Below are 25,233 nucleotides of genomic sequence, written 5' to 3' on the forward strand. Positions count from 1 at the left end.
TAATTATTTATTTATTTATTTATTTATTTTTGGCTTTGTTGGGTCTTCGTTTCTGTGCGAGGGCTTTCTCCAGTTGCGGCAAGCGGGGGCCACTCTTCATCGTGGTGCGCGGGCCTCCCACCATCGCGGCCTCTCTAGTTGCGGAGCACAGGCTCCAGACGCGCAGGCTCAGCAGTCGCGGCCCACGGGCCCAATCGCTCCGTGGCATGTGGGATCTTCCCAGACCAGGGCTCGAACCCGTGTCCTCTGCATTGGCAGGCAGACTCCCAACCACTGCGCCACCAGGGAAGCCCTTGTTTTTTTTTAGTATAGTTTTTAGTGCTTGTTATCACTGGTGGGCTTGTTTATTGGTTTGTTTGCTCTCTTTATTTTCTATTTTTTTATTACTTTTTAATTTTTTTAGTTTTAATGATTTTTTATTTTTTATTTTAATAACTTTATTTTGTTTATTTTTCTTCCTTCCTCCCTCCCTCCCTTCCTTTCTTCCTTTCTTCCTTTCTTCCTTCCTTCCTTCCTTCCTTTCTTTCTTTCTTTCTTTCTTTCTTTCTTTCTTTCCTTTCTTTCTTTTTTCTTTTCTCCCTTTTCTTCTGAGCCTTGTGGCTGACAGGGTCTTGGTGCTCTGGCTGGGTGTCAGGCCTGAGCCTCTGAGGTGGGAGAGCTGAGTTCAGAACATTGGACCACCAGAGACCTCCTGGCCCCACGTAATATCAAATGGCAAAAGCTCTCCCAGAGGTCTACATCTCAATGCTAAGACCCAGCTCCACTCAACAACCAGCAAGCTACAGTGCTGGACACCCTATGCCAAACAAGTAGCAAGAAAGGAACACAACCCCACCCATTAGCAGAGAGGCTGCCTAAAATCATAATAAGTTCACAGACACCCCAAAGCACACCACCAGACACGGTTCTGCCCACCAGAAAGACAAGATCCAGCCTCATCCACAAGAACACTAGTCCACCTGGCACTAGTCCCCTCCACCAGGAAGCCTACACAACGCACTGAACAAACCTTACCCACTGGGAGCAGATGCCAAAAACAACGGGAACCACAAACCTGCAGCCTGTGAAAAGGAGACCCCAAATGCAGTAAGTTAAGCAAAATGAGAAGACAGAGAAATACACAACAGATGAAGGAGCAAGGTAAAAACCCACCAGACTAAATAAATGAAGAGGAAATAGGCAGTCTACCTGAAAAAGAATTCAGAGTACTGATAGTAAAGATGATCCAAAATCTTGGAAATAGAATGGAGAAAATACAAGAAACGTTTAACAAGGACCTAGAAGAAATAAAGAGCAAACAGACATTGATGAACAACATGATAAGTGAAATTAAAAATTCTCTAGAAGGAATCAATAGCAGAATAACTGAGGCAGAAGAACAGATAAGTGACCTGGAAGATAAAATAGTGGAAATAACTACCACAGAGCAGAATAAAGAAAAAAGAATGGAAAGAATTGAGGACAGTCTCAGAGACCTCTGGGACAACATTAAACACACCAACATTCGAATTATAGGGTTCTCAGAAGAAGAGAAAAAGAAAGGGTCTGAGAAAATACTTGAAGAGATTATAGTTGAAAACTTCCCTAATATGGGAAAGGAAATAGTCAATCAAGTTCAGGCAGTGCAGAGAGTCCCATACAGGATAAATCCAAGGAGAAACACGCCAGGACACATATTAATCACACTATCAAAAATTAAATACAAAGAAAAAGTATTAAAAGCAGCAAGGGAAAAGCAACAAATGACATACAAGGGAATCCCCATAAGGTTAACAGCTGATTTCTCAGCAGAAACTCTGCAAGCCAGAAGGGTGTGGCAGGACATGTTTAAAGTGATGAAAGGGAAGAACCTACAACCAAGATTACTCTACCCAACAAGGACCTCATTCAGATTCGATGGAGAAATTAAAACCTTTACAAACAAGCAAAGGCTAAGAAAATTCAGCACCACGAAACCAGCTTTACGACAAATGCTAAAGGAACTTCTCTAGTCAGGAAACACAGGAGAAGGAAAAGACCTACAATAACAAACCCAAAACAATTAAGAAAATGGTAATAGGAACATACATATCGATAATTACCTTAAATGTAAATGGATTAAAAGCTCCCACCAAAAGACATAGACTGGCTGAATGGATACAAAAACAAGACCCATATATATGCTGCCTACAAGAGACCCACTTCAGACCTAGGGACACATACAGACTGAAAGTGAAGGGATGGAAAAAGATATTCCATGCAAATGGAAATCAAAAGAAAGCTGGAGTAGCAATTCTCACATCAGACAAAATAGACTTTAAAACAAAGACTATTACAAGAGACAAAGAAGGACACTACATAATGTTCAAGGGATCAATCCAAGAAGAAGATATAACAATTGTAAGTATTTATGCACCCAACATAGGAGTACCTCAATACATAAGGCAAGTGCTAACAGCCATAAAAGGGGAAATCAACAGTAACACAATAATAGTAGGGGACGTTAACACCCCACTTTCACCAATGGACAGATCATTGGTGAAAGTGATCAATGAAGGAAACACAAGCTTTAAATGATACCTTAAACAAGATGGACATAATTGATATTTATAGGACATTCCATCCAAAAACAACAGAATATGCTTTCTTCTCAAGTGCTCATGGAACATTCTCCAGGATAAGTCATATCTTGGGTCGCAAATCAAGCCTTGGTAAATTTAAGAAAATTGAAATCGTATCAGGTATCTTTTCTGACCACAACGCTATGAACTAGATATCCATTACAGGAAACAATCTGTAAAAAAATACAAACACATGGAGGCTAAACAATACACTACTAAATAACCAAGAGATCACTGAAGAAATCAAAGAGGAAATCAAAAAATACCTAGAAACAAATGACAGTGAAAACACAATGACCCAAAACCTATGGGATGCAGCAAAAGCAGTTCTAAGAGGGAAGTTTACAGCAATACAGTCCTACCTCAGGAAACAAGAAACGTCTCAAATAAACAACCTAACCTTAAACCTAGAGCAATTAGAGAAAGAAGAATAAAAATACCCCAAAGTTAGCAGAAGGAAAGAAATCATAATGATCAGATCAGAAATAAATGAAAAATAAATGAGGGAAATGACAGCAAAGATCAATAAAACTAAAAGCTGGTTCTTTGAGAAGATAAACAAAATTGATAAACCATTAGCTAGACTCATCAAGAAAAAAAAGGGAGAAGACTCAAATCAATAGAATTAGAAATGAAAAAGGAAAAGTAACAACTGACACTGCAGAAATACAAAGGATCATGAGAGATTACTACAAGCAAATATATGCCAATAAAATGGAAGAAATGGACACATTCTTAGAAAAGCACAACCTTCCGAGACTGAACCAGGAAGAAATAGAAGATATAAACAGACCAATCACAAGCACTAAAATTGAAACTGTGATTTAAAATCTTCCAAAAACAAAAGCCCAGGAACAGATGGCTTCACAGGCAAATTCTGTCAACCATTTAGAGAAGAGCTAACACCTATCCTTCTCAAACTCTTCCAAAGCATAGCAGAGGGAGGAACACTCCCCAGCTCTTTCTATGAGGCTACCGTCACCCTGATACCAAAACCAGACAAAGAGGTCACAAAAAAGAAAACTATGGGCCAATATCACTGATGAACATAGATGCAAAAATCCTCAACAAAACACTAGCAAACAGAATCCAACAGCACATTAAAAGGATCATACACCATGATCAAGTGGGGTTTATCCCAGGAATGCAAGGATTCTTCAATATATGCAAATCACTCAGTGCGATACACCATATTAACAAATTGAAGTATAAAAAGCATATGATCATCTCAATAAATGCAGAAAAAGCTTTTGACAAAATTCAACACCCATTTTTGATAAAAACCCTCCAGAAAGTAGGCATAGAGGGAACTTATATCAACATAATAAAGGCCATATATGACAAACCCACAGCCAACATCGTTCTCAATGGTGGAAAACTGAACCCATTTCCACTAAGATCAGGAACAAGACAAGGTTGCCCACTCTCACCACGGTTCAACATAGATTTGGAAGTTTTACCCACAGCAATCCGAGAAGAAAAAGAAATAAAAGGAATCCAAATTTGAAAAGAAGAAGTAAAACTGTCACTGTTTGCAGATGATATGATACTATACATAGAGAATCCTAAAGATGCTACCAGAAAACTACTAGAGCTAATCAATGAATTTGGTAAAGTAGCAGGATAGAAAGTTAATGCACAGAAATCTCTTGCATTCCTATACACTAATGATGAAAAATCTGAAAGAGAAATTAAGGAAACACTCCCATTTACCATTGCAACAAAAAGAATAAAATACTTAGGAATAAACCTACCTAAGGAGACAAAAGACCTGTATGCAGAAAACTTTAAGACACTGATGAAAGAAAGTAAAGATGATACCAACAGATGGAGAGATATACCATGTTCTTGGATTGGAAAAATCAACATTGTGAAAATGCCTAACCTACCCAAAGCAATCTACAGATTCAATGCAATCCCTATCAAACTACCAATGGCATTTTTCACAGAACTAGAACAAAAAATTTCACAATTTGTATGGAAACACAAAAGACCCCAAATAGCCAAAGCAATCTTGAGAAAGAAAAATGGAGCTGAAGGATCAGGCTCCCTGACTTCAGACTATACTACAAAGCTACAGTGATCAAGACAGTATGGTACTGGCACAAAAACAGAAATACAGATCAATGGAACAGGATAGAAAGCCCAGAGCTAAACCCATGCACATATGGTCACCTTATCTTTGATCAAGGAGGCAAGGATATACAATGGAGAAAAGGCAGCTTCTTCAATAAGTGGTGCTGAAGAAACTGAACAGCTACATGTAAAAGAATGAAATTAGAACACTCCCTAACACCATACACAAAAAAAACCTCAAAATGGATTAAAGACCTAAATGTAAGACTAGACACTATAAAACTCTTAGAGGAAAACATAGGCAGAACACTCTATGACATAAATCACAGCAAGATCCTTTTTGACCCACCTCCTAGAGAAATGGAAATAAAAACAAAAATAAACAAATGGGACCTAATAAAACTTAAAAGCTTTTGCACAGCAAAGGAAACCATAAACAAGATGAAAAGACAGCCCTCAGAATCAGAGAAAATATTTGCAAATGAAGCAACTGACAAAGGATTAATCTCCAAAATATATAAGCAGCTCATGCAGCTCAATATCAAAAAAACAACCCAATCCAAAAATGGGCAGAAGTCCTAAATAGACATTTCTCCAAAGAAGATATACAGATTACCAACTAACACATGAAAGAATGCTCAACATCACTAATCATTAGAGAAATGCAAATACATTCTACAATGCAAAACTACAATGAGGTATCAACCTCACACTGGTCAGAATGCCCATCATCAAAAAATCTACAAGCAATAAATGGTGGAGAGGGTGTGGAGAAAAGGAAACCCTCCTACACTGTTGGTGCGAATGTAAATTGATACAGCCACTATGGAGAACAGTATGGAGGGTCCTTAAAAAACTAAAAATAGAACTACCATACAATCCAGCAATCCCACTACTAGGCATATACCCTGAGAAAACCATAATTCAAAAAGAGTCATATACCAGAATGTTCATTTCAGGTCTGTTTACAATAGCCAGGACATGGAAGCAGTCTAAGTGTCCATCAACAGATGAATGGATAAAGAAGATGTGGCACACATCTACAATGGAATATTACTCAGCCATAAAAAGAAATGAAATTGAGTTATTTGTAGTGAGGTGGATGGACCTAGAGACTGTGATACAGAGTGAAGTAAGTCAGAAAGAGAAAAACAAATACTGTATGCTAACACATATATATGGAATCTAAAAAAAAAAGGTTCTGAAGAAAGTAGAGACAGGACAGGAATAAAGACGCTGATGTAGAGAATGGACTTGATGACACGGGCAGGGGGAAGGGTAAGCTGGGACGAAGTGAGAGAGTGGCATGGACATATATATACTACCAAATGTAAAGCAGATAGCTAGTGGGAAGCAGCCACATAGCACAGGGAGATCAGCTTGGTGCTTTATAACCACCTAGAGGGGTGGGATAGGGAGGGTGGGAGGGAGGCTCAGGAGAAAGGGGATATGGGGATTTATGTATGCATATGGCTGATTCACTTTGTTGTGCCACAGAGGCTAGCACAGTATTGTAAAGCAGTTATACTCCAATAAAGATATATTTTTTAAAAATGTTGTCCCAGAGACTTTTAGACTGTCCTCATTTCTTTTTTCTTTATTTTGTTCTGTGGCAGTGATTTCTGCCATTCTGTTTTCCAGCTCACTTATCTGTTCTTATGCCTCAGTTACTCTGCTATTGACTCCTTCTAGTGTATTTTTATTTCAGTTGTTGTTCATCTCTCTTTGTTTGTTCTTTAGTTCTTCTAGGTCTTTGTTAAACATTTCTTGTATTTTCTGCATCTGTGCCTCCATTCTTTTTCTGAGATCTTGGCTCATCTTTACTATCATTACTCTGAATTCGTTTTTGGGTAGATTGCCCATCTCCACTTCACTTAGTTGTTCTTGTTCTTTCATCTGGGGTTTTATCTTCTTTCTTCATCTGGGACATGTTCCTCTGCTGTCTCATTTTATCTTTCTTTCTGTGATTGTGGTTTCCATTCCACAGGCTGCAGGGTGTAGTTCTTGCCTCTGCTCTCTGCCCCGTGGTGGTTGAGGCTGTCTAAGGGGCTTGTGCAGACCTCCTGGTGGGAGGGCCTGGTTCCTGCCTGCTGGTAGGTGGAGCTGGGTCTTGTCCCTCTGGTGGGCAGGGCCATGTCAAGGTGTGTGTTTACCCACAGCTCAGTGCTCAGGAAGACTTTAAGCAGCCTGTCTGCTGATGGGTGGGGCTGTGTTCCTGCCCTGTTGATTGTTTGGCCTGGGGCATCCCAGCACTGGAGCCTACAGGCTGTTGGGTGGGGCCGAAGACTAGAGTGTTTCAAAAAAATTAATGATGACGAATGGTAGAATTTATAGCATTTGTAGAAGTGAAATATATAAGAAGAATAGTACAAAGGATGAGTAGTGTAAATGGAATTATGCTGTTGTGCATGATATGGTATAATTTTATTTCAAGATATACTGCAGTATGTTAAGGATGCATATTTTAACCCCTAGAGCAACCATGAGTAATAATACAAAAATGTATTAGAAAAGAAGAAAGCAGTCCTTCCTGTGTCTGTTTGTTGGAGAGAAGTTACCTATAAATTTTTCACCTCTGAAAATTGAGTATCTTTTTCTCTTTTTGCATGTGTGTATTTTTTTTGTTTTTTTTTTTGTTTTTTGTATTTAAAAAAATTAACTCTGATGTGTCTGTATTTGGATTTTTCTGTTTATCCTATTGGGATTTGTTGGTCTGCTTAAACTAGATTGTTGCTGTTCATCAGTTCTGAAAAGTTCTAAGCCATTATCTCTTCAGTACTGTCTCTCTGTCCCATTTTCTTGATCCTTTATTTTCTTTCCTGGAACTTTAACATATGTTAGATGTTCTTACACTATTGCACTGTTGTCCATGTCTTTTAACTTTTTTTCCATATTTTCCATCACTCTGTCTCTCTTTGCATTCTGAATAATTCCTTTGATCTGTATTCCAGTTCACGAATTCTCATATGTTGCAGTGAATCTGTGGTTGAGTCCATATACTGAGTGTTTTTATTCAATTATTTTAGTTTTCATTTCTACACGTTCTATTTAGTTTTTTGTTCAAACTTGCTAAATGACTTCTAAAGTTTCCTGGTCCTGGGCTGTATTTTCAGCTTGTCTTTTATTCCTTTAAATAAAGTAAGCATAGTTCTTTAAAATTCCAATACTTCAAGCTTTTATGGTCTATTTTTGCTGATCTCATTCGTGGTGCTTTGTTTCCTTGCTGTCTTAATTATTGTTGACTTTGGTATGCTCATTTTCCTTGGAAAATTATTTGTGGACCTTTTTTGAGGTCTAGGGTGAAAGTAGCACTTCTAAGGAATACTCGTGTTTGCTTCTAAGGCATCCCAAATATTTAAAGACGAATTAATAGCAGTCTTTCTCAAATTCTTCCAAAAAATAAAAGAGAAGGGAGCACATCCAAACTCATGTTACAAGGCCAGCATTACTGTGATACCAAAACCAGACAAGGACACTACAAGAAAATTACAGGCTAATATCCCTGATGAACATGGATGCAAAAATCCTCAACAAATGATTCGCAGACCAAATTCAGCAATACGTTAAAAGAATCATACATGTTACATTAATATGATTAAGTAGGATTTTTTCCAGGGATGCAGGGGTAGTTCAACATCTGCAAATCAGTCTATATTATATACCACACTAATAAAAAGAAGGATAAAAATTACATGATCATCTCAATAGATGCAGTCAGAATTCAACATCCATTCACGACAAAAACTCTCAAAAAAGTGGGTAAAAAGGGAATGTACCTTAACATAATGAAGGCCATATATGAAAAACCCACAGCTAATATTATGCTCAATGGTGAAAAACTGAGAGCTTTTCCTCTAAGATTAGGAACAAAACAAGGATGCCCACTCTTGCCACTTTATTCAACATGATAATGGAAGTCCTAGCTGGAGCAGTTAGGAAGGAAAAATAAAAGGCATCCAAATTAGAAAGGAAGAAGAAAAACTGTCTCTATTTGCAGATGACATGATCTTATATATAGAAAAATCTAGACTCCACACCCAAAAAAAACCTGTTAGAACTAATAAATTCAGTAAAATTGTAGGATACAAAATCAATATACAAAACCAGTTGCATTTCTATACACTAATAACAGACTGTCAGAAAGAAAAATTAAGTCTCATTTACAATTGCATCAAAAAGGATAAAATACCTAGGGATAAATTTAATCAAGGGGGTGAAAGACCTGTACACTGAAAACTGTAAGACATTGATAAAAGAATTTGAAGAAGACACAAATTGATAGGTACTCCATGCTCATGGATTGGAAGAATTAATGCTGTTTAAATGTTCATACTACCTAAAGCAATGCAATCTCTATCAAAATTCCAATGGCAATTTTTACAGAAATAGGAAAACAATCCTAAATTTTGTTGTAACCACAAAAGACCCCAAGTAACCAAAGCAATCTTGAGAAAGATTAAAGCTAGGGGCATCACACTTCCTGATTTCAAACTATATTACAAAACTATAGTAATCAAATGCTATTGGCATAAAAGGAGAACGTAGCTCAAAGGAACAGAATAGAGAGCCCAGAAATAAACCCACATATATATGGTCAATTAATTTATGATAAAGGAGCCAAGAATATACAATGGGGAAAGGGCAGTTTCTTCAGTTAATGGTGTTGGGGAAACTGGACAGCCACAGGCAAAAGAATGAAACTGGACCACTATCTTATACCATACATAAAAAGAAACTGAAAATAGATTAAAAAGTTGAACATAAGACCTGAAACCATAAAATTCCTTGAAGAAAACGTAGGAGGTAATTCCTTGACATTGGTCTTAGCAATGATTTTTTTGGATTTGACCCCAAAAGCAAAGGCAGCAAAAGCAAAAATAAACAAGTGGGACTACATTAAACTAAAAAGCTTTTGTACGGCTGAGGAAACCATCAACAAAATGAAAATGCAACCTACAGAATGCAGTAAAATATTTGCAAATCATATATCTGATAAGAGATTAATGTCCAAAATATATAAAGTACTACAACTCAGTAGAAAAAAAAAACCCAAACAATCCAATTAAAAAATGGGTAGAGGATCTGAACAGACATTCTTCCAAAGAAAACATACAAATGGCTAACAGGTCCATGAAAAGATACTCAACATCAGTAATCATCAGAAAAATGCAAATCAAAACCACAGTGAGATATCACCCCACACCTGGTAAAATGTTGGTGAGGATGTGGAGAAGAAGGAACACTTGTGCACTGTTGGTAGGAATGTAAATTGTTGCAGCCACTGTGGAAAAAAATATGGAGGTTCCTCAAAAAATTAAAACTAGAACTACCAGATGATCTAGCAATTCCTCCTCTGGGTATTTATCCAAAAAAAATGAAATCACGGTCTCAAAAAGGTATCTGCACCCTCATGTTCATTGCAGCATTTACAGTAGCCAAGACGTGGAAGCAACCTAAGTGTCCATCCACAGTGAATGGATTAGAAAAATGTGGTATATATACACAATGAAATCTTACTCAGCCATAAAAAAGAAAAAACCCTGCCATTTGCAACAACGTGGTTGGATTTGGGCATTATGCTAAGTGAAATAAGTCAGACAGAGAAAGACAAATATGGTATGATCATTTATATGTACAATCTAAAAAAATAAAATGAGGGAATTCCCTGGCAGTCCAGGGGTTACGACTCAGTGCTTTCACTGCTGAGGACACGGGTTCAATCCCTGGTCAGGGAACTAAGATCCTGCAAGCCGTGTGGTGCAGCCAAAAAAAAAAAGAAGAAGGAAAAAAAAATGAACTCATAGTTAAAGAGAACAAATAGATTGGTGGTTGCCAGAGGGGGGGTTTGGGGGTGGGTGAAATGGATGAAGGTGGTCAAAATGTGCAGACTTCCAGTTATAAGATAAATAGATAAATAAGTCCTTGAGATCTAATGTACAGTATGGTGACTGTAGTTAACAACAATGTATTATATATTTGAAAGTTGCTAAGAGACTGGACCTTAGAAGTTCTCATCACAAGAAAATAATTGTAACTGTGTGATGATGGATATTACCTAAACTTACAGTGATAATCATTTTATAATTTATACAAATATCAAATCATTATGTTGTACAGCTAAAAGTAATACAATGTGATATGTCAATAATATCTCAATTAAAAAAATTTTTTTAAAGGCACCTAGAATATTAGGGTGGGGAGGCATGAGTTTTATTTCAAATTAGCAAAAGAGTATATGAACTTTAAAGGTCTTATAATAATGGTATTGTGTTACAAAGCTCAAGGTTGGAAGAGAGTTTCAAGCTGAGACAATGATATACACTTTTTCAAAAAGTAAAAGAAAAAAGACAGAAAAGGATGTTGGATGTCTTTTGGTATTAAATGTTTGGATTACCTAGATTATTTGGGTTGGATATTGGTTGCTGGACTACCTTTGATAATGTAGTTTCAGTAGAGTATTTAGGGTAAACTTTTGAGTAGAGTTAAGAAGAGAGTGTATAGGCAATGGGTGTTTCCAAAAAAATGGGTGTTTCAAAAAGTGTATTTTATGGATGTATTTGTTCAGAAATTATGTCTGAAACTCAGACTGAAAATTTAATGCTTCTTTTCATATGTATTTTGTATCAAGGTTCCTCGAAGTCAAGATGATGAGAAGAATAATATTTACTTAGAACTAATGCAACATGACAGTACAAAATATCTTCTCTTATTAGGGAGTGTTCAGGTACATCTTTATGAAATAATTCAGGTATGTATCAAAATTTTTTTCACCTTGGTATCACATTGTCCAGTTGGTGTTTGTTGTTAAGATTTATCTATACCCGATGGACTCCTTTTGCTTATTATCTGTGTTACGTGCTTAGTAAACTCATGTGCTTAGTAAACAATATCTTCCTCTGGCTCAAAAAAAAACGTTAGTTTGTAACAGCATAATTTTTTTTTTAATTTTTATTGCAGTATAATTGCCTTACAATATTGTGTTAGTTTCTACTGTACAGCAAAGTGAATCAGCAATACGTATACATATATCCCTTCTTTTTTGTACTTCCCTCCCATTTTTAGGTCACCACAGAGCACTGAGTAGAGCTCCCTGTGCTATACAGTAGGCTCTCACCAGTTATCTATTTTATACATAGTATCAATAGTGTATGTACGTCAGTCCCAATCTCCCAACCCATCCCATACCCCACCCGTTTTCCCCTTGGTATCCGTACATTTGTTCTCTATGTTTTTAAAAATTTATTTTCTGGAAGGGTATTGATACAACCTAAAAGACTAAGCATGCTTGTATGTTTGTTTTATTTTGTTTTCTAAGATGTTTCTAAACAAGACCCAAACCACAAACTCTCTTAATTGTCAGCACCAGTTTCACTTCAGTTCTTTTATCTTTAGCTGGGCTGCTTACAGTCTCCCCTGTGCATGTGTCATTTAGGAGTCAGCCAAAGTTTTAGGCAGAGTTTATACACAGATTCTGTGGTTCCTTCTCTCTCGCTGTCTACTGCCGCCTGCCCTTTCCTCCAAGAAAAGATAATGATTCTTCTGAACTTGGTATTTAATATTCTCTTGCTCTTTTCATAGTTTTACTACTTAATGTAAGTTACAAAAAAATAGTATCTTTTGTGTTTCTAAACATACTATGTTTCTCAGATTAATACACTTAATTTCATTAGCCTAGTACTCATTTTTTCACTGCTATATACGTTCCATGTGAGAGTATTCCCCAGTTTATTTATCTATAATTTTTTAATGGATATTTTGATTGTTTTCAGTTTTTTACTATTGTGCACATTGCTGCAGTGAAGTTTTTTGAACATATCTTCCAGTGCGTATCTGCAGAAAGTCTCTACATTATTATGAATTGCCCTCTATGAGTCTCTATGATGAATTGCTACATCATAGGTAAAGAGACCATGTTATTTATTGATCAGAGTTATCAGAGAAAGAAATTTTGGTTATTTATGGATTTCCCCCCAAAACCTTATGATTTTAGCTGTGGTATGCTGCCTCTGTGTATTATCTGTCAGAATTCTTCTACAGGCACTTCTACCTTAATTAAATATTACATCATTTTCCTTATTAGAATTTCTCAGTTACCCCCTTTTGGTCAAAACTCAGATCCCAGAAGTACAAAGTTTACCATGAGGACTTTGGTCTTTTTTTTTTTTTTGATGCACTTTTATTGGCTTGATGTTGGCTTGGGCTGATAGTTTTATAATAATATTTAAGCATCTGGACATCAGACAATAGAGGAAGATAAGAACTATGAGACAAATGTTTTGCATTTAGTTTGTATCCAGCCCTATTCAAACTAGGCCTAATGGGAGAATAAGTCCCATGGATGAGTTTGGCCCACCTTAAATAGCCAAGTGACCTTTTTTTAAACTTTTATTTTGAGATAATTATAGATTCACATGCAGCTGAAAGAAATAATACAGCATGATCCTATGTACTCATTTTCCCCCTGATGGTAACATCTTTCAAAACTATGGTAAGTATCACAACCAAAATACAGAACGTTTCCATCTATACAAGGATCCTTTATGTTGCCCTTTTATAGCTACACCCACTTCCTTCCTGCCCTTACCCTTCCTTAACAATTAGTTACCACCAGTCTGTTCTTCATTTCTGTAATTTTCTCAGTTCAAGGATGTTATATAAATGGAATCATACATTATGTAACCTTTTAGGATGGGCGTGTTTTCACTTAGCATGATTCTCTGGAGAATCATACAGGTTACTGCATGTATCCATAGTTCATTCCTTTGTGTTGTTGAGTAGTACTTCATGGTGTGAATGTACCACAATTCGTTTAAATATTCGCCCATTGGAGGACATCTGGGCTGTTTCCAGTTTTTGGTTGTTATGAATAAGTTACTGTATTCACAGGTTTTTGCATGAACATAGTGTTCGCTTCTCAGATAAATTTCTGGGTTATAAGGTAGTTTGTGTGTACCGTTTTTAAAGAAACTGCCAAACTGTTTTCCATAGTGGCTGTGCCATTGTACATTCCCACCAGAAATGTATGAATGATCCAGTTTCTCATCATCCAGCATCCTCATCAGCATTTGGTAGTGTCACTAGTCTTTATTTTAGCCATTCTGATGGCTGTGTAGTGTTATTGTGGTATTAATTTGCAGTTCCCTAACAGCTAATAATGTTGAACATCTTTTTAGGAGGGCCTTTTTTTTCTTCTGGTTTTATTGAGATGTAATTTACATGCAGCACTGTACAAGTTTAAGGTGTTCAGCATAATGATTTGGCTTACATACCTGACAAAATGATTACCACAGTAAGTTTAATGAATATCCATCATCTCATATAGACAAAACACTAAAGAAATAGAGAAAAAAATTTTTATGATGAGCAGAACTCTTAGGATTTACTCCCTTAATAACTTTCATGTATAACATGGCATGGTGTTGATTGTTTTTATCATGTTGTACACTACATCTCTAGTACTTATTTATCTTGTAACTAGAAGTTTGTACCCTTTGACTGCCTTCATAAATTAAAAGGCCTTTTACAATTTATGATGCTAGTCAACAAATTTACGCTTGTCTCTTTGGTCTCTAAAGCTTGAGCTGTGTCATTTGCTATTTGGGTCACATGCAGGGATAGATTATAGACCACTTGATTATAGAACTACTAGCCATGGTAGAAATCCTCATGCAGATTGGTAAAATCTAGTGCTTGGTTGAGTTGGAAAGACCTGATGATAAGACCCAAACTACAGATCATGTTTGGAAGCATGGCAGGGCTGTCTGATTGTACAACAATTATCTCACTTGTATACTTGGAAAGTACACGTGTATTGTTTATGATTACCAATTGGTATCAATTGCTTTCTGAATATAATTGGCCTGATTTTGGAGGACAAAGATGCTGAATTGAATTAAACAAATCACATAATAGGTTTTGCATAACTTTATAAAAGAAAAAAAAAGTAATTGGGGCTTCCCTGGTAGCGCAGTGGTTAAGAATCCACCTGTCAATGCAGGGGACACGGGTTAGAGCCCTGGTCCGGGAAGATCCCACATGCCACAGAGCAGCTAAGCCCGTGTGCCACAACTCCTGAGCCCGCGTACCATAACTACTGAAGCCCATGCGCCTAGAGCCCGTGCTCCGCAACAAGAGAAGCCACCGCAATGAGAAGCCCATGCACCGCAATTAAGAGTAGCCCCCACTCACTGCAACTAGAGGAAGCCCACGCGCAGCAACGAAGACCCAATGCAGCCAAAAAAAAAAAAAAAGTAATTGGTCTGTACTTGTATCATTAATCCCTTGTTCCTTCCTATCCCTGATAATTTTGGATTTCTTTGAGGCTCTGGGAGAAACCAGAAACATCAGCTAATTGTTAAGCTCTGGGGTCCAATTAAGGCATATAAGTATATTGGAGTTTATAATATTTCTGTATTGATTATAGAAGGGAATATATTGTTAATTTTGGAATGAATTGCAGTACCATTTGTGTTCATTGGTTTGGCCATATGATCCATACCAGATGAGCCTAAGACTAGGTGATAAATTCAACAATTAGAAAGATTGATAGCTACTATAATTATTTGAGAAAGGCGATAGAAAATTCAAAGGTGTGGAAGATTGTTAGAGTAATGCCCCCTAAAGAATCATGCTTCCCGGTATCTGTACCTTTGAGTAGTCTACAGTGCTCCCCACCCCGACTACTGGGTTTAGCCATGTAACTTGCTTTGTGCAGAGCAGAGTCAAATTCAGGACAGGGAACCAAGTAGCTCATTGTCACACATTGAAACTCATCAGTGGAGCTGGGTGAAGGCAAGCCTAAAACTCAGTGGATTTGGATGAGTTAGATGCACATTCAGGATGAACATTTAATTGGCTCCAATGAAGACTCAATTGGGTAGATCTCAGTGGGACTTTCAGAAATAACTCAGACATTGACAGTAGTTAAAAGTATGACTAAAAGTTTACTTATATATGAGGGAGATGAATCAGTAGGTTGAGTTTTCCATCAAAAGCAGAGACACCATTTTTAAAAGAGAAGAGAAGACAAAGGCAGTCTTGGAACAGTAAGATGTTTCCCCACTCCCCACTTTGGGAAAAGGGAAGCTTTAAAAAGCAAGAAGCTATAAAGAGCATGTTGACAGGATCATTAAGGAAATCAATTTCAATGACTTATGAATTTTCTGAGAAATCTTGTGACTTTATCTGAAGAATATATATGATATGCTAATTTTGTGTGATGTCTGTCATTGTACCACCACCTGTTATTTTCCTCATTATAATGCCTCACCAGGAACTGAGAGGACAGGTGTTAAATAGGTTCTTGTGGATTGCTATGTTTTGGGGGTGCAGAGGACACGTAGACCAGGTGCCAATGTTTTCACTAAATGAGAATTAGTGACCAGAATGTCTGAAAGACATGCCAGAGAGCATGAGCCTTAAAAGAGGAAAACTTTATCTGTATAATAAGATAATAAATAATAAGATCTGGAAGCAATAGAAGAGAGTATGGAGGATGCTACCTCACCACCTAACCTTGAGATGTGAGAGCCTTCACTTGAGGAGTCTGTAATGGAAGCAGCATCCTTAGTGGTGAGGCAGGTCTGAGCTAAAGAAAGCTGGAAATGTTTAGTGGAGCAGTTAAAGATGTAAGGTTGCTTGTCAACCATGGAATGGGGGTTCCATGAGCCACAGTGGAAAATGCTGGAAAGAAAGAGAACCATTGAATGTTGTATTAGATGGGAGGACTCATAGCACAGCAGAGATGATCAGAGATGGTGACCAAGGATACCAAATGTTTCCCTGGTTAAAAAGATCCCAACAGTCCCCAAGAGATGAGAGAAGCACTCAGTTCTGTCATGAGTCAGCCTATCATGTAGATTCATGTTTAACCCCTCAAAAGGAGTGCAGACCTGGCAGTTCCTCTAAGTATAAGCAACAGGAACATTTTTCTTTAAAACATAAATGTAAATATTAACATTTATTTCGGGTACAACCTGGAATTTTTATTTTCTTCCAAACATTCATTATTTTTGTATTTTAGCTATTAAATTTATATGTGCATTAAACATCATTACCTGACTTTTAAAAATTTATGAAATGATTTAGATAATATACAAGGGTCTACATCAGTGATTCTATATTTCAGAATTTTATTTTTGTTACTTTTTCTAGAAAGGGTGCTTTACTGAAGAACTCCGAATGTTGAATAAAAACACAGTAAGAACTTTACTGAAACTTCCAAAGCTTTGTGCACACACTTAACATTTCATGTAACTTTATTCTGATATTGTTTTTATTCTTTTGTTACCCTAGCAGTCACTGTTTGAACTAATGGAAATATATTAAATAGAAAGTATAATATTTGCTCACAATCTTCATCTCCACCGTTTTTTAAAATGCTGCTATCTTACTGCTAAATGGTGAACACAAAAATTAGAAATCATTGGGTAAGAGAGGAAAACGCCTCTGGCTGCTTCTTTGCATAGCCTTAGGATCCTCACATACTGAATTGAGGAAATATTATTTTCCTCCTTAAGGAGTTTCTAAAGAGTTGTTTACAGTTCTTACTTGAATTCCTTTTTAAGTACTTAAAAATTATTATCTTGATTAATTGATCATCTACTCAGAGAGGCTTCTGCTGCCAATAGCCAGATCGGGGATAGGAAACATAAAAAACAGAATGATGGACATTTGAGGGCATAACCTCTGACACCCTCCTTCATTACGCATATGAGCCAGCTGTGGTTCAGAGAGATGAAATCACTTGTCTAAATCAAAATTTTATCTGAAAATGGAAGTGGAGATGGGAAAAGTGTGAATAAATACTTAAAAATATTATATACATGGATATGAATACATATGTACATATGTATATATGTATCTCTGCATAATTCTATTAACAATTGTAAATTGATATTTTTCATATTTTAATCATGTAATATTCCTTAACTTTAACGTAAGGTTTTTAACATTTCAGGAATGCCATAGATTCTTCTATAGGAGTTACTTGTGTAAATTTTTTTTTTTAAATCAAGAGATTCATGCTTTGGTTTTTCTAACTTATAGATTTGTGAGGTAAAAATATCACTTGTTATCACCTCTCCATTAAAATATCTTTCTGATCAAACAATAAAATAAATTTGGCACATGTTTAGTTTATCTGCAGGGCGGAAGTGGAATTTATGTTCTCCTATGGAAACTTTGGTTATGGATTTTCACATCAGGTTAGTTCCCCTCTTTTAAAAATAATTCTACTGCAGCTCTTCAGTTAAATCATCCTCCTGAGCCTCTATCCTTTCCAGTTTGATAAAATCTTTAAAATATTTTTAAAAGAACACCATTTTTCTCTAGCCTAAAGAAAACTGAAACTTTACCATTGTTTGTTTATACATTTTTAAATAATGAGATTTTATTCAAAATGTCTTTATTATAATACTTTTGTGTGTGTGTACACATACACTTACGTAATTGAAAACAAAATTAAGTATTCAAGAAATGAATGTGGATTTTTATATCTAAAAATAATCATTAAAATGGAGTCGTTGATGTTATTCAGATATTTTGTACTTTAATCACATATAATCCTTTCTCCCCATGATTATTTCAACATCAGCCCTTCTTGATTCATCAAGACAGTAATATGCCCAAAGAAGGTATCTTCCTAGGTTTAGCCTGCCCCTTTAAATTTACTACATATATCCATGTTGCAGAGGAAATTTTTGTACATTAACCTATATCCTTTTCTTTCATTATGTCCTCAGGCCGGATTCCTAGAATGGAAATCATTGTCAGTAATGGCCTTTTCAAGGAATTGTTCTAGAAAAATTGTACCAACATATATTCTCACCAAGTGTTTGAAAGAAATCTTAATATCCCTGGGTATTGTGACAGCTTTGGGGCATTTATAAATTCAGTCCCATTAGTACTGCTGTTGTATAGGAGAAATGACCCCTATACTTTACATATAATCTTTAATTTTCAGTTTTTGCTATTTTTCATATTCTTGGCTGTTTTTTAATTAGGAATTGAGAGTCGGTACATCAGTCTTATTAAATAAGTCTACTGCTGTGTGTTAACAGGGAAATCCCTGTAAAATGTATTTTTAAATTTTGCCTGTGGTATATCATAATGTTTTTTAATACATTTTGAATCACAGGTAAGTAATATATTGATGAAAGCCACTAGACACAAGCTTTTTTTCATTTTCCCTTTTCTGCTTTGATTTTTCTTTCTTTTCATTTTGCCTATTTTCTTATCATAAATTAGTCCTAAACTGTGTCACAAAAGGCTTAGTCCTTTTTGTGACATAGTTTATGAGTACCAAGTTCAGAGATAGGTGTTGTGTCTGGATATAACATGTAACAATCCCATTCTTAGGGAGATAGATCCTTTTCGAATAAGACTGGGCAAATACTGTATTGTTTTATGTAGGTGGACTCTACTAAAAACTAGGAACAAAGACATTGTAAGGAAAAGAGTGGGAAATTTAATAAAAGTTCTATTTGATTTTATGTCCATGAACTTTTCAGTAACATAGTCCCCTACTTACCTATCATGATAATGTATAAAGAGGACTTGCACTGGAGGAGATAAAATTGCATTCAAATGTTGGCTCTCATGCCTATTGGGTAACCCTTGAACAATTACTGATCTTCAGTATTATCTGTAAAATAGGCATAGTTATCTACCTCATAGGATTATTGAGATGATTAAGTAATACTAAAGATGCAAAATTCTTGGCAGATACTTAGTGCTCAATGTTAATTCTTTCTTCCTCTCTTAATTCCTTTCCTCTTTATATATATCATTTAAGTCCTGGGGGATAGTAGTATTAGGATGAACTGGAATTGTAACTAAACAGTGTTAATATATACTTATTATTTTCCTCAGTTAAAACCTCTTCAGAAAATTATTAAGCCATCTATGTTTATGAATATTGCACCACCTCCAGAAAGAACAGACCCTGTGACGTAAGTGTTAAAGTCTTATTAACACAGTTATATCATGTGGCATTTAAAATATGTAATCCATTTGATGGAGAATTTTGGTTGTCTTAAGACATGGCCAGAATGAACTAGACTCCAAGATAAAGAAAGCAGTGAATTGTTTTGTTTAAGGGGGAAGATATTTTGAGTTTCTGGGTGTAGCCCTGGAGAGAGGAGTTGAGGAGGTCTGGGGATAAGAAAAGAAGAGAAGGGTTGCCAACTTCGTGGCTGAAGGAGGGAAGGGAGGGGAAGCCTAACGAGGAAAGTTGGCCAGTGAGATGTTCCTTTTGCAGAATGAGGTGAGGAACTTTTAAGATCAAGATGCCTAATAGTTGCCAGTTTTCTGCTCTGCAGTATGGTAGCGTTACCCCCCCACTTCCACACACTCCAGTTGTTATTTCCAAATTTTCAGCAAAAAGTCTATGGTCAAAAAAATGCAATTAGTAGGCCGAAAGTAACTTAACATATAGTATGCCAATTAGTCTTGCAATTTCAACAGTAAAAATTGATCAAAGAAAAGTGAGCACCTGAAAGAGAGATATTTTATCTATGGTGCTATCCAAGAATAAGGAATGGAAAATACTTGAAATGGGATTGAGGAAATTAGGTATAGAATAGGAAATTATATTCTGAAGTGCTGATTTCCTATCAGCACTGGGTATTATCATTAAAAATAAATTTTGTCCATTTGATATTGGTGATTTGTTGAAATAGTAAAGTTTAATGTTTTTCTTATGTTTACTGATTATTATTTCCTTATTTATCCATTGATTCAATAAACATTTATTGAATGTTTGCTATACCCCCAAGGCACTAAAAATGCAAAGATAAATGAGGCTTGGTCCCTGCCCTCAAGTAGCTCATGGTTTAATGCAAAGGTAACATGTAAAAAAAATAAGATAATACAAATGAGATGGAGCCCTCCTAGAGGTTAACATAGAGGTCTGTGGGACACAGCCAAGGGGCTTCCCATACTTCTTGGGGGAGTTAGGAGGAAAGTATTATCAAGTAAGGATCCACAAAAGAAAGAGTGCTCGACGTAAGACTTGAAAAATGAGTAGTGGTGCATCAGGTTGATTTTGTAAGGGCGAAGAGACACATTCCCCAAAGACGGCACATAAGTAAAAGGTGGGAGCCGTAAGAGGCTGTGTTATAATGGAGAACAGTGAGTAGTTTGTTGTAGGTTGCAAAGCGCATAGGAGCAAGGAAAGGAGCAATGGGAGATGAGCCAAAGCAGTAGTCACGGGCAAGATATGGTGGTCAGGAGGTCAGGCTCTAGAGTCCAGACTGCATGGACTCTGCCAGGTACTAGCTGTGTGACCTTGGGCAAGTTACTTCGGCTCTTTGTGCTTCATCTATTGAATGGGATAAAAATAACAACTACCCAATTGAGTTATTGTAATGATTAAATAAGTTACATATAAAGCACTTGGAACATGGTAGCAAATAACAGAATTCTCAGTTGTTAGCTACTTATTAAAGTAATAAATGTTTTATCATCACCATCATCATCAGTGTAGGTTTATGCTTCTCAAATGTGAGTAAATTTTACTCTTTTGAGTCCTCAAGGGTGTGCCAGGGCAACACAAAGCACTGGAAGATATGGTGGATCTTTCTGGAGTATTACTTTGCTCAAAGATTTTGAGAGGGAAAATGTTATCTTAAAAATAACATTTATATATTATGCAGTAGAATTAAAAAGTCACAAATTTTCAAGATAACAAAATGATTCCAAGATGTGTGGTTTGTGTCTGATTGCATTAAGTTACACCTCCAGAGACCTTCACTGTCCTCTACCCACAGGAGTTCTTTATTGGAAAAATTTGGAAGTGCTTCAGATGTAGAACCATTGAAGAATTTTAAGTAGGGGAAATACCATGATCAACTTGCATTTTATATGATCCTATCAATAGGATTGAATATGGACAGAAGTAGTTTACTGTTGGATCGGAGGAAGCTGTTGCATTAGTCTGCATGAGAGATACTGACAATCTGGACTAAGGCAATGACTTGGTGGCTGTGACAGTTAATTCGGTGTGTCAAACTGACTGGGCCAGGGGGTGCTCAGATATTTGGTCAAATATTCTGGATGTTTTGAGTGAGATTAACATTTAAATCAGCAGACTGAGTAAAGCAGATTGCCCTCACTAATGTGGGTGGGCTTCATCCAATCCGTTGAAAGCCCAAATAGACAAAAAATCTGAGCCTTCCCTGAGTGAGAGAGAATTCCTCCTGCCTGATTGCCTTTGACTGAAACATTGGCTTTTTCCTGCCTTCGGACTTGAATGGAAGCATCAGCTCTTCCTGGATCTTGAGTCTGCAGACTTTTGGACCAGAACTGTGCACCATTGGCTCTCCTGGCTCTCCAGCTTGCCCACTCATCTTGCAGATCTTTGGACTTGTCAGCTTCCATAATCACTTAAATTAATTCCCTATAATGAACTTCTCTCTCTGTCTGTCTTTCTCCCCCTCTCTCTCCATCTTATTGGTTCTGTTTCTCTGAACAGCTCTCACTACTACAGATTTTGATACCGAGTGTGGTTCTAGAGAAACAGAAGATTAAGGACAAGTTTTCTGAATTGGTTCTGGGGTTTGTGGAATTAGCTCTCTAATCCGATTATAGATTTAAAGACTCTAATGACTCTGTTTCTAGTGGTAAAGAGACACTGATAGTCCATGGCGTGATCTGGCAATAGCGACGTGAAAAATATCACCCATTGGATACCCCTAATCAAAGCAAAGAAGCAAAGATATGGGTGACTATGTATATGATACTTTCAAACATTTTTGTCAAACTAATGAATATAATGAATTGGCTGGGTATTCCTAATGTTGATGGACAAAGGTGAGAAAAGAACGAGCTCAAGGATTCAAATTCCCAGCTCAAGCATTGTGTAAATGACCTGAAATCTTCCATGTGTGCCCTGAAGGAGACCCTTATCCCCTATAGCCATAATACTAAGATTGCTGAAAATTGAAACCAGAATTTCATTCTGCAGCTGCCTGAATTACAATGCAAATTGAGCTCCCAGCCTCATAGGGTGTCTACTGTTAAAGTGAGGATATTGGTTGGGAATAAGTGGGACCCTTAAAGTTGGAATGGGAAAATAGGAGACTCTGATGAAGCTGGGGACGCTGAGCCCATAAATTCTGATGTATCTGCTTTGCCAGTTGAAGTGACCTCTCAAACCCCAGTGGAAGAGACCTCTCCACCCCCAGCAAAAGTGGTAGTGGCCTTTCCACCCCATCTGAGGGGATTAACCCTGCATTGCTTGAAGAAATAGTAATGGCCTCTTCTGAGGCAGTTGCCATGCAAGACGATGTTGATTCTCCTCAAGACTCACCCCCACGGCCCCTCTTTGCTTCTAGGCCTGTAACTAGACTCAAGTTCCAGCAAGCCCCTAAAGGTGAGGTTCAAAGTGTGACCCATGAGGAAGTACACTACACTCCAAAAAGAACTGCTTGAGTTTTCTAATTTATATATATAAAAATCCAGGGGACATGTGAGAGAGTATGGGGATATTAAAGGTATGGGATAATGGTGGCAGGATCATAAAGTTGGATCATATCAAATTTATGGATATGGGCTCACTAAGCGGAGATTCTACGTTTAATTTGCAGCTTGGGGAGTTACAAAGGACTCTAACACTTTGTTGGTTACTGAAACGTGGACCAAAAGATAGCCCACTGTGAGTGAATTGAAAATGCCAGATCTACTTTAGTTTAATGTAGAGGAAGGAATTCAAAGGTTTAGGGAGATTGTAGTGTTAGAATGGATTTGTCATTTAAGACCCACTTATTCACCCTGGGAGGCTCCAGAAGACACACCTTTCACCATGACTGTGGCAAATAAGTTTGTGAGGGAATCCCCACCCTTGAAGAGCCCTGTGATTGCTCTTCTCTGTAGGCCAGACCTTGCAGTGGGAACTGCAGTCACTGAACTGGAAAACCTAAATGAACTGGGAGGAATTGGATCCTGAAGTGGCAAGGTGGGTGTGGTTACTGTGACGGACAGCAGGGTCAAAGCAGCAACCAAAATAGTCTGATTCATGTAGACCTATGGCATTGGCTAGTTGATCATGATATTCCTAGAAATAGAATATACAGGAAGCCTACTAAATTCTTACTTGATCTGTATCAGCAGAAAAGTTCTAGGTCAAATGAACAAAAGTCTAACCTAAATCATAAAAACAGAGCTTCTCAATCAGTTCCCAGTTTGAACCAGTTTACAGACCCAGAACCCTTTGAATGAAGGGGAAGCCTGATCCCCTTGAGGAGAGACCTCAGTACAGTGCCAAAAATTATGTTAATCTTTCTCCCAGCATTCCCCCAAAGGAACTACAGCCTTTTACCAGGGTAACTGTGCATCAGAGAAAAAGAAATAGAGTTTTCAGAGACTACTGGACCCTGGCTCTGAACTGACACTAATTCCAGAAGACCCAAAATGTCACTGTTGTCTACCAGTTAGAATAGGGGCTTATGGAGGTCATGTGGTCAATGGAGTTTTAACTCTGATTCATCTCATGGGGGACCCAGTGGGTCCCCAAACCCATCCTATAGTTATTTCCCCAGTTCCAGAATGCATAATTAGAATATATGCATTCAACAGTTGGTGGATACCTTCCCTGTCCTGTGGAATGAGGGATATTACAGTGGAAAAGACTAAATAGAAGCCACTAGAGCTACCACTGATAGTAAACCAAAAGCAATACCTGGAAGGATTTCAGAGATTAGTGCCACCATAGGGATTTGAAAGGTGCAGGGATGGTGGTTCCCATCACAACCCCATTCAACTCACTTATCTGGCCTGTGCAGAAAAGAGAGGTATCTTGGAGAATGACAGTAGATTATTGTAAGCTTAACCAGGTGGTGACTCCAAATGCAGCTGCTGTACCACTTGTGATTTCATTGCTTGAGCAAATTAGCACACCCCTTGGTACCTGGTATGCAACTCTTGATCTGGCAAATGCTTTTTTCTCCATACTTGTTAATAAAGACCATCCAAAACAGTTTTATTTCCACAGGCAAGACCAGCAGTATACTTTCAGTGTCCTACCTCAGAGATACATCACTCTCCAGCCCTATGTCATAATACAGTAGACAGGAATCTTGATCACTTTCTCTTATATAAGATATCACACTCACCCTTACAGTAATGACATTATGCTGATTGGACCTAGTGAGCAAGAAGTGGCACTATTCTAGACTTATTGGTAAGATATTTGCATGTCAGAAGGTGGGAAATAAATCTGATAAAATTCAAGGGCTTTCTACCTCAGTGAAATTTTAGGGATCCAGGTATGGGGCTTGTCAAGATATTCCTGCTGAGGTGAAGGGTAAGTTGTTGTATCTGGGCTCTCCTACAACCAAAAAAAGAGGCATAACACCTAGTGGGCCTCTTGGGTTTTGGAGGCAACATATTCCTTTGGATGTGCTACTCTGGCCCATTTACTCAGTGACCTGGAAAAAAATTTATATATATGTTTTTCTTCCCTCTCATCTCCTTATCATGTAACATAATACATATTTACTTTATATCATAGTATTTAAGTATTGTTAACCTTACATCATAGTTATTTAAGTTTCAGGAT

At 37.2% G+C, this 25,233-nt stretch overlaps 1 protein-coding gene across 1 annotated transcript in view; it reads left to right on the forward strand.

Moving 5' to 3' along the window:
* The window catches only part of C2CD6 (C2 calcium dependent domain containing 6), a 115,361-nt gene that overhangs the window by 40,139 nt on the left and 49,989 nt on the right, over window positions 1–25,233 (forward strand). Inside the window, exons 4-7 of the mRNA XM_068543827.1 lie at window positions 11,305–11,424; window positions 16,830–16,874; window positions 17,813–17,881; window positions 19,548–19,627. Coding sequence (XP_068399928.1) covers window positions 11,305–11,424; window positions 16,830–16,874; window positions 17,813–17,881; window positions 19,548–19,627 — 314 coding nt within the window. The remainder of the gene's footprint in view (window positions 1–11,304; window positions 11,425–16,829; window positions 16,875–17,812; window positions 17,882–19,547; window positions 19,628–25,233) is intronic.

This window comes from Eschrichtius robustus, chromosome 5 (assembly GCF_028021215.1).
Source record: "Eschrichtius robustus isolate mEscRob2 chromosome 5, mEscRob2.pri, whole genome shotgun sequence".
Taxonomy (NCBI): Eukaryota; Metazoa; Chordata; class Mammalia; order Artiodactyla; family Eschrichtiidae; genus Eschrichtius; species Eschrichtius robustus.